The sequence below is a fragment of the Triticum aestivum genome, chromosome 7B (assembly GCF_018294505.1).
Source record: "Triticum aestivum cultivar Chinese Spring chromosome 7B, IWGSC CS RefSeq v2.1, whole genome shotgun sequence".
In the NCBI taxonomy this organism is placed as follows: domain Eukaryota; kingdom Viridiplantae; phylum Streptophyta; class Magnoliopsida; order Poales; family Poaceae; genus Triticum; species Triticum aestivum.
Window position 1 is genome coordinate 602,340,337 of NC_057813.1, and position 11,213 is coordinate 602,351,549.

Below are 11,213 nucleotides of genomic sequence, written 5' to 3' on the forward strand. Positions count from 1 at the left end.
AATGATGGTATACGAGTAGCAGATGCCAACACCACGCCCCGACGGGGTGCAGTGCTGCAACCACCCATACTATTAGAGATGTGATCAGTAGTGCGCGATGTTGCAATTGCTTGCACTAGGAGTGGCAACCGACGGCGACCAAAGCTGCAACCCGGCAGTGGGCCAAACGTTGTGATGCTCCGCAAGGGCAGGGCCGCCGCCCAAACCGCGGTAACCTGGCATGGAGGGGAACTGCCCCAACGCCCTCCCCATGGCCACACATCACAGGTTGTGGCGGGCACGGAAGAAGGGGTCCGCCTTGTCCAAAAAATGAACTGGCGTGATGGTGACCACCCTCGAGCCCCAGCACCCTCCCCATGGCCACAAATCACAGGGTACGTCATGGGTCGCTCCCTTAGTGCAACCACACTGACGGGCACGAGCTCGCGACCGGAGAGGACCATGGGGTCGATCTCTAAGATCTTCCTAAAACCGAGGAAAGTGGCAGGGATGCAGATGGGGTTGACGAACTCCGTCGGGAAGCCGGTGACGACGAGGAGAATGCAAACATGCGTGCTTTGGGGAACACGGGCGTACACTAGTAGAAAACAGGGCTTTGGTTCGCCCAGAAAAGAGCATTAATCCCGGTTGCATTACGAACCGGGACTAATGTGAGCATTAGTCCCAGTTCGAGCGGCTTGGGCACCTTACAGGCATTAGTACCGGACCTTTAGTCCCGGTTGGTGCCACGAACCGGGACTAAAGGGTGTGATGCCCATTAGTACCGATTCATGGCACCAACCGGTACTAAAGGTTAGACCTTTAGTCCCAGTTCGAGCCACCAACCAGTACTAATGGTGTTTGAGGCATTAGTACCGGTTTGTGGCACGAACCGGTACTAAAGGCCTCATTTTCAAACTCTACCCCCCCTCTCCCGTGGATCGCCTTTTCAGTTTTGTAAAAAGCAAAAAAAATGATAAAAACTTCAAAAATTAAAATCCTTTGAGATGTAGTTATGTTACTACATGTACTAGTTAGGAAAATTTAAGAACTTAAATTTGGACATGTTTTGTAAAAAGTGTAGGGAAAATGTAAAATGGCTATAACTTTTGCATACGATGTCAGAAAAAAATGTATAATATATCAAAATGTTCAGCACAAAAATCCGCATCCGATTTTGACAGCCTGCGGCCTGTTTGCAAATTTTTAGAATCCTCAAATTCTAAAAGGAACAAAAGTTATGCTCAAATTTCAGTTTTTTTATTTTTGTTAAATCTGGTCAAACTATGGTCAAACTACTTATTCGAGAAGTATTAGTGTTACTAAATAATTATTCAAGAATATTAGTGTTACTAAATAATTATTTTAATTTTTTTGAATTTTGGTCAATCTGGTCAAACTGTGGTCAAACTACTTATTCAAGAAATATTACTGTTACTAAATAATTATTCCAGTTTTTTTGAATTTTGGTCAAATCTGGTCAAACTATGGTCAAACTATGGTCAAACTACTTATTCAAGAAATATTAGTGTTACTAAATAATTACTATTTTTTAGAACAATAGTTTCAAACTCAAACAGTGAAATGTGTGATTTCATGCTCAAGCTAAATTCCTGAGGGTTAATAGGATTGACATCTTACTATTGTCAGGAAAACAGCAAGTGCAGACTTAAAAACGAGGGAGAATAGAACCCGAAAGTTAAGCGTGCTCAGGTTGGAGTAGTGAGAGGATAGGTGACCGTCCGGGAAGTTAGATGATTTGGAATGATGAGGGGTGATTAGATATTAGAGGTTAAAATAATTCAGAAATTTGAAAATAAAAAATTTCAAAAAAAAATCATAAAATTTCCTTTATATCGGTTGGTGTTACCAACCGGGACAATAGGCCTTTTTTCTACTAGTGGTAGCTCTCCTCGCGACGAAGATCAATGCTCGCTTCCTTATGAAATATGACTCTGGAGGCATCTATTCGAGATGCTCTAAGGTGGATCGTTCTTTCAACAAGATGCGGTGGTTTTGTCGATCTTCATATCGTGGCCCTCAATAGATGTTGTGATGGTGTGCGTTGGTGCGTGTGACCCGGTGGTGTGACTGTATATGCTGACGTGGGTGTTCTGAGAAAAATCCTGATGGACTTGTTCTTACATTTGGTTAAACTATTAATTTGCCTATGAATAATTTTCAGTACGTGCACCTATCTAGGCTCATCATCATGGATAGCAACTTGTCGTCTAATTAATTCCACGAGACTCCGGCGACATTTCCTCATTGCTTCCCCGGAACCATCCGCTGTGTCGTCAGCCGTATATGCATGTGTTACTGACGCGATCATTTTGTATCGTCCACTCTGCGGTTGCTTTATAAGTCGGTCGTGACCGAGGCCATTCAGCCAACGGTTTAATTGAGCTTAAGAAGAACCCTGTCGGGCGTACATACATGGCAGCTCCGGCCGGTAAGTGGCCGTGGGTCGGGGTCGGGACGGCCATGACCGTCGTCACCGTGTGGTCCTGCTCCAAATTGCCGGACTACATCCACGACGAGCTGAGGCACTTCATCACCAAGTGGACGCCGCTCGTCGCCGCCTACTTCAACCCCTACGTCCAGGTCACCATCTCCGAGCAAAGCGACGAGCAGTTCCGCCGAAACGAGCTCTTCGACGACATCTCCGCCTACCTCACCGACAAATGCGCTGGCGGCGCCCGCAGGCTCAAGGCCGAGCTGGGGAAGGACGGCAAGCTCCCGGAGATCACCCTGGACGACGACGTGCACGTCACCGACGACCACCAAGGCGCGCGCGTCTGGTGGTACGCGTCCAACAAGGGCCCCAGCTACAGGAGCCCGGGCCCCGTCGTCAGCCTCTTCCCCTACGACACGGAGCCCCGGCTGTTCCGGGCAGTGTTCCACAAGCGCCACCGCCGTGTCATGCTCGACGACTACCTGCCGGGCGCGCTGGAGAAGGGCCGCGGTCTCATCGCCACCATGGCCAGGGAGAGGCGGCTGTTCACGAACCACCGGCCGGGGAACAGGAGCACCTGGTGCCACGTGCCATTCGAGCACCCGGCGACCTTCGACAAGCTCGCCATGGACCCTGACCATAAGAAGGAGATCACCGACGATCTGGAGGCGTTCATGGATGGCAAGCAGTACTACTCAGACGTGGGCAAGGCGTGGAAGCGCGGGTACCTGCTGCACGGGCCCCCCGGCACGGGCAAGTCAACGCTAATCTCGGCCATGGCCAACAAGCTCAAGTACGACGTCTACGACCTTGACCTCACGTCCGTCAAGAACAACGCCGAGCTCCGGAAGCTCTTCATCGAGACCAAGGGCAAGTCCATCATCGTCATAGAGGACATCGACGCCATCGAGGTCGACCTCGCCGGAAACCGCAAGGTCGCCGACAAGAAGGGCGCCGGGGGCAGCTGCTGCGACCCGCTGGACCCCAACAAAGATGACGGCAGCAAGGTGACGCTCTCCGGTCTGCTCAGCTTCGTGGACGGGCTGTGGTCAGCGAGCGGCGGCGAGCGGGTCATCATCTTCACCACCAACCGCGTTGACATGCTCGACCCAGCGCTGACCCGCCGCGGGAGGATGGACATGCACATCGAGATGTCTTACTGCCGCTTCGGGGCCTTCAAGGTGCTCGCCAAGAACTACCTCAAGGTAGAAGACCACGACTTGTTCGACGAAATACGGCAGCTGCTCGACGACACTGACACGTCACCCGCTGACGTGGCACATAACCTCATGCCCAAATGCAAAAAGAGGAGGAGGGACGACTCCGATAGGTCGTCCAGTGACGTGGCGCGTATGGACGCCGACACTTCCTTGGCAGGTTTAGTTGAGACCCTGAAGAAAGCCAGGAGGGAATCAGTGACTGCTCCGGCCGCCGTGAAACTTTGAGATAACTGTCATACCGGCCTATTTCTTGGTGATGTTTGTCCCCATGTAACATTTTCCTCCTTGGTATCAATATATATATGCAAGTTTTCAATACCGTCGTAAAAGGCCACTGGCTGGTTCGGAGTGGCTCGACTGCCGGTGAGAATCAATGCCGATTTTAGTCATGGCGGACGATGACGGTGTTTTAGACGTTATTTCCTTGTCGAAGGCATCGCCGTTACAATTGTCGTTACCTCGCTCCATCTGCTCTAGGGGAAACCCTAGATCTTGGTCTCCCCGATCAGATGATAACGGTGCCTTCTGTGTCATTCTACCCATGGGGGCATGGTTTTGGAGCGGGTGCTGCTTGAAGGTGCCAAGAAGTGGAATGGTATTTGCATAGACCGGTTTGTGCTCTCGGCTCGTCGTGGGACGGCTTGGTGAGGCCATCGTATTAGATGGTGTGCGTTGGTGCAAGTTCATGGCACATCATCAAACTTGTAGGTACGGTGTAGCGACAGAGATCGCGAGGAAGATGACTTCAGGTTGCACCATGTATTTAACCTCTTTTTTAAAAAGAGCAGCTACATCGATCTTTCATTCACAACATATATCAAACAATGAACAAAACAGTGACAATAAATTAATATTGGCAGAAAGAAAATGAGGAAATTGCACCAATACACAAGCTTTATGGTTGAGGTAAGAGCATGTCTAATCAATCCATTAGAACCTCATAACTCCTCATTACTCCTAGGCCACCCGACCACCTAGTCGATGCCGTCCTCCTCCGAGCTAGATTCAAATCCGAACGTGGCAGTGCAGCCGACCGAAGGGACGCGACGGTTGTGAAGAGGATAGTGATAGGAGGAGTGATAGTGTGAGTGAACTGGAGTGGCTAGGGTTAGGGTTTGATCCACTCTGGAGAGGAAATTTTGTGGGTCGGTGGTGGGCCAGAACAGTTCGAATGTGCTATCCGGACGTGTGCTGCCCCGATAGTCTAGGGAAATATGGGTTTTATGTGCCTCCTTTGGAGGTATTTTTCGTCCATGCATATGGGGAGGGTTTGGATGCAAATGCGTATTTTTCTTTTTTAGTGCTCGCCTACAATTTTCGGTGAAGTGGGTCGGTCCAACAACGTGGTAGTGACAAGTTTTGGGAACCTTCTAAACGGGAATCTTTTGTACGGTTTCAGAAAGTTCCACGCGATTTCTCTTTCTTTTGAGTTTTGTTTACCGGTTCTTATCAATTTTTATTTTGACTTTTTCGCTATTCATTTCTCCTTCGTTTTTCCTTTTTTGACTTTTTCAAATACTTCTATATTTTCTAATACACGTTGAATATTTTCGTATATATGGTGAACATTTTTCAAATACATGTTGACTATTTTCCAAATATACATTGAAGATACATCCGAATATATGTTGAACAGTTGTCAAATGCGCACTGAACATTTTTTAGATACATGGTGAATATTTTTTTAAATGACACACATAATTTTATATGTTATGACCATCTTCTAGAAATGGCATGAACATTTTGAAATGCACATGCATATTTTTTAAATGTTATCAACACATTTTAAATTTGATTATTTTAAATTTCATGAACATATTTTTAGATGCCTGAACATTGTGAAAATGAAATATGCTTTCTTTACAAATGGTGCCAAGATTTTTACTTATTAATGAGTTTTAAATAAAAAATATCATGAACATATTTTTAAAAGCCACGACCATTTATTTGAATTGTACAAACATTATTTTAAACCGTGTGAACATTTTTTTTTGAGGATCCGTGTGAACATTTTGTAATTTGTGGTGAACATTTTTTTAAACTAAGTAAAGTAAACTTATCCATATATATGTTCCAATATTTAAGAATCCTATATATACCTAACTAAATAGTTCATTCTCACTGCTTGTGTTATTAGCCCGCGTTGCCACAGGACGACAAATATATAAAAATGTATTAATGGTCAAATGGTAATTGGTTAAAGGGTCGTCAATTTTACTTCACAAAATTTGACCAGAATACATGTACACGTTCCATCAATTTTTTTATTCAAAAAATGTTGAGCCAAGTAGACAACGGACATAATACCAGCACCTTAATCTTCGGTAAAAAAAACATACTGGTAAGAAATTTCCATGTGTATTGAAAAAACTACAATAAATCAGTCTAACTGAAACTATTATATCATTCCTACAAATTCAATACTCCAAAAATGACACTAACACAAACTTTAACTAATTGCTCATAAGAAGCGGCTTCAACTCACGAACTTTTTGACCAATACCATTCTGATTCACCGCATATTGTTAGCTCCTTGTATTCTACTAGTAGCCTAGACAAAGTAATATATATATATATATATATATCTAATCTAAAAAAAATCCCAGTTACAGCAGTTATTCGTTCTTCAGTTGACACGTGTTTTGGTTCGCTGTTGGTTCTTTTCACTTCCTTACCCATTTTTGTTGTGGGCCGGTTTGGTTGGTCCACCGCTTGCCGCTGACAGCGCACAAATCGCAGGTTTCAGGGTGGCTGTGGATGTATGTGAATTAGCTGACCTGGGATACAATGGAATCCACTGGACTTTTGAGAAGCCAATAGTAGGAGGCGAATATTGCCGGGTCCGTTTGGACCGAGCACTTGCTAGCCCCAGCTGGTCAAATATGTTCCCATTTGCTTCGGTGGAACATCTTACGGCGGCCAAGTCCGACCACAGCCCGATTGTGCCGATCAATGAACTAGAAGCTGGAAACTTGAGGATAGCTCTGAAGAAACCCTTCTGGTATGAATGCAAGTGGGAAACTGAAAGTACCTTCAGGAACACGGTGGAGGTAGCGTGGCGAGCGGATCAGCCTGCTACAGCAGTTGCCGAGCTTGCCAACAAATTAACGTCGGTGGCTACAGATCTTCGCCATTGGGGGTTGTCCACTTTTGGTTCGGTTAGACAAGAAGGTCATTTCGGCTGCAACTTGCGTCTTTCAGAGCAGACCCCCTGCGGGTTGTTCTGTCACCGGAGGAAAAGAAGACGCGTGATCGGATTGTAGAGATTTGCTACAGGGTAGAAGTAATGATGAAGCAAGGGTCCAAGATTAGTTGGCTAGCTGAAGGTGATAGCAACACTCAAATTTTCAAAGGAAGGCTAGCGCCAGGAGAGCCAAGAACACAGTCACCCAGCTTCAGAGGACAGACGGCTCCATGTGCACTGATGCCAAGGTTATGGCGGATATGGTGACAGAGTTCTACTCAAATTTATATGCTTCAGAGGGCACTGTAGGCATGGAAGAAGTGCTTTCACATGTCCCGGCCAGAGTTGATGCTGCAGTGAATGCCCATCTCAATGCCCCTTATAGCTCAGAAGAGGTTAAAGCTGCACTTTTCCAAATGTTTCCAACCAAGGCTCCCGGCCCGGATGGTTTTTCGGTGCACTTTCAGAGGCATTCGGAGCTGTGTGGTGATGAGGTAACACAAATGATCATCAGGGTGCTCAGTGGAGAGGACTCTCTAGAGGATATAAATGGTACGTTCATCGTTCTTATTCCCAGCATAGCTAGTCCAAAAATGTTAGGACAATTTTGACCTATAAGCCCTTGCAATGTGATTTATAAAATTGCTTCCAAGGTCTTAGCAAACAGGTTGAAGACCATCCTCCCCGAGGTAATCTCTGAAGAGCCGTCGGCGTTTGTCCCAGGACATCTCATCACAGATAATTTTATTGCAGCTTATGAGTGTTTGCATTATATGAAGACAAGGAGAGTGAAGGGCAACCGTTTCTGCGCACTTAAACTAGACATGATGAGGCATATGACAGGTTGAAATGGTCGTACATGAAGGAGCTTATGCTCAAGCTTGGGATTAGTCCTCATTTCACAGAAACTGTTATGAGATGTGTATCTTCGGTTTCCTTCTCAATACTTTTTAATGGAGGTAGCCTAGATGATTTTAGGTCGACACGGGGCCGAAGACATGGAGATCCTATCTTGTCGTACTTGTTCCTCCTAGCGGCAGAAGGATTTTCTGCTTGTTGAAGGCCCAAGGAGTGAGGGGTATTTCAGTGACTGAATCAGCACCATCAGTGAACCACCTCTTCACTACAAAAAAAAGACACTTCCGTGATGATACGTGTTTGTCACAGTAGGTCACGATTTATGTCATGATTGTACATCCATGATGATTTTATGACAGAATCAAGATAGGCATACCTGTGTTGTCGTAGAAGTGTTCCATGATAATTCTGAAATTATCATCACAAAAGTGTCCACTTCCATGACGATAAATGACGTGTCATGGAAGTGCTTTCGTTAAGGGTGACCGACACGTGGCATCCGCCGTAACGGGTCATCGTCAAGCTATCGGGTTCGGTTTTGGATCCGATAACCCATTAACAGCCACGACCAATGGTGATTTTTCACGTGTAAAATTCTCATTGGCTGGAGGAAACATGTGTCAGCTCCGCGTTGGGACAGATGTCAACCGTCCAATGGACAGGAGGTGCCTATGGTACATCGACATGTGGCAAGGTCCAGTAGTGGTCCATTTAGGTTAAAAAGGTTGGCCCGTTTAATTTGGTTAAAAGTTAATGGGCCAGCCCACCGAAAGCCTTTTAACGGCCTGCTCGCGTATAGCCCATTCACGGCCCGTTAAGTCACGGCCCGTTATGGACTTTCCCAATTCGGCCCAGTAACGTCATGTGGGTCGTCCAATATAATTCCAGCCCCTTGTCACTTTCGGCCCATGTATGACACATGACATCTTTCGGCCCATATGAGGCCTTTAGTATATCTTTGGGTCCTTTAATGGCCCATAGTGAAACTGGCCCATAATAAATAGTATAACACTTTATACCCAATAACGACCCATTTATTAGTTGGGCCATTTGCAACCCGTGTTATCTTTCAGCCTTCTATGAGCCCATTTATTCTTGGGCTCATTTTCAGCCCTCGGTTACATACGGTCTGTTTCTGGCATGTTCTCCTGATGGGCCAAATTCAGCCTGTGGTTAAAGATGACCCATTTGTGGCCCATTATACCATTGGGCCATTTTCGTGGCGTCTCTATTCCGGCCCATTAACGACCAGTTATGTCCGTCGGTAGAATTAAGCCCGTGATACATATTGGCCTATTAATGGCCCGTTATGGTCGGGACCATAAACATGCAATTCCATCTTTAGCCCGTTTATGGCCCATACTGAATAGTACGGCCCATGTTTGGTCTATCAATAAATGATACGGCCCGTAGAACGCCCATGAAGTTGACGACCCGTAGAAGGCCCACGAATTTGACGGCCCGTAGAGGACCCATGAACTCACGGGCCGTAGAAGGCCCATGAGCTCGACGGCCCATAGAAGGCCCATGAATTCGACCGCCCGTACGAGGCCCATGGTCTGTGAAAAAAAACTGCAGTGATTACAAGCAAATAAATAAACAAGAATAAGGAAATAAATAACTAAGAAACTTAAGCTAGGCTATTACGGCTATTACAAATATTACATCCATCAGGCATCAAAGTTCGCCACCAGTGCCAATATAGGGAACAAAGCAGCATATTACATACACTGGGTGTCTAAATTGGCCAGCAGTGCAAATAAACGTGACAGCAAAACAAGTCCATGACTGAAACAATTTCAGAAGAGCTCAAGAAAAGTTATCATGGGTATCCACCATGCTGGCAATAAGCTTAGCAAGCTTATTAACTTTCTCTTGTTTGACGCTAAAATCCTCCAACGCTTGTTGTTGCAACAGAAAGTATGCAACTGAATTCTGCTGGGACTTCCTCAGTCCTTCGGCTTCTTATCGCCGCACAACTGATCGATGTCTTTCAGCTTGTAGTTGAGACTCAACAAACTGAATTAATTCAGAGAGAAGGTTCGAAGAGCTTGTGCCAGCGGTAGTGGCCACTAACTCGAACACTGCAGCAAGACAGGACTTTGGGGTTGTCTCACTGTCTTCAAGATAGTTTTCCTTGTCAGTTTCATCAGCTGGTTTGAAGGATGTGGATTTGGGTCTTTTATTGAGGGTCACATCATCCCTATCCATTGTTGTGCGGAGTGAACTCCTCGGCTAAAAGAGCCTCGGATAATGCCTCAAGAGCGAGAGATGTTGTTTTGTTTTCGACTCGGAGAGCTCTGTCCGGGTCACTAGCGATGGTGATCACACCATTGGGTCCTGGCATTTTGAGTTTCATGTACCCGTAGTGAGGTATAGCTTGGAACCTTGAGAATGCTTCACGCCCCAATAGGGCGTGGTATCCGCTATGGAAGGTCACAATGTGGAAAAGTAGTTCCTTGGTCCTGTAGTTCTCCGGAGCACCGAACGCTACGTCCAGGGTGATTCATCCAGAGCAGCGCGCCTCTTTGCCGGGGATAATTCCCCGAAACATGGTGTAACTCTATTCGACTCGAGATCTGTCGAACTGCATTTAGTTGAGGGTATCCTCATAAATGAGGTTTAGACCGTTGCCCCCATCCATAAGCACCTTCGTTAGTCTGAAGCCGTCCACTATGGGGTCGAGGACTAGTGCGGCGGGTGCTCGGACGGGGCGGGCCCTTGGTTCATCCTTCTCATCGTAGGTGATTGGAGTGTCCGTCCACGAGCTTGCAGCTATGATTAGGCGTAACAAAGTTTTATTCACCAAGTTGCAATCAAGGCACGAGAATTAGATATGGAGTACAAGAAGTATCATAAAAAGCTACATGCTAAGAGGGAAGATATATCTGAATCCACTTTTAAATTTGAGATTGGGATGAACAAATTTAATGCTCTTAGAGGTTAGTGTCCCATTATCCCGAAGTCTTTATATGGTAGACTCAATCTTGATCCTTTTATAATTAGTGAGATTAAACCGATTCCACTTATACTACGCAGTAGGTGTTAGACACCATATTGTTGTTCAAAATTACAGTTGCCCTGCTCTATTGATCTTGCCATAGTGGATATGCATGAAGATCCTATAGCTCAAATCATATTGGGTAGGCCATTTTTCAGAACTATCAATATTGTTACTAATTTCTATGAGGGAAACATAAGGTTTGACCTTGAACCCTTTGTCAAACACTTTCCCAAGAAAAGAAGCCCAGGGTGTACACCAACAATGGAATAACCTTAAATCTCACGAGCTATGGTATGGTGTGCTCACACCAAAAGAGAAGTGATTATCAGCACAGTTGTTTAGACCGTAACCAAAAGCGTTTCATGGGAGGCGACCTTTGCGAATAAATGTTAGTTAAGTTTTTTGTTTTAACTTATAGCTCTGATAAAAGAGTGTTCATTCTAATTAGAGAAGAGGAGAAGAAGAAATGTAATGATCACCTCCATTATAATTTTTACGTCGTGCTACGACTCG

The 11,213-nt window shown here is 45.7% G+C and overlaps 1 protein-coding gene across 1 annotated transcript; it reads left to right on the plus strand.

Annotated features, from left to right (window-relative positions):
• Positions 1-2,412: 2,412 nt before the first annotated feature.
• On the plus strand, positions 2,413-3,925 carry LOC123162832 (AAA-ATPase At3g28580). The gene has a single exon (XM_044580590.1). The coding sequence runs from the start codon at positions 2,416-2,418 to the stop codon at positions 3,877-3,879; it is 1,464 nt and encodes a 487-aa protein (XP_044436525.1). The 5' UTR covers positions 2,413-2,415; the 3' UTR covers positions 3,880-3,925.
• The last annotated feature ends 7,288 nt before the right edge of the window (positions 3,926-11,213 follow it).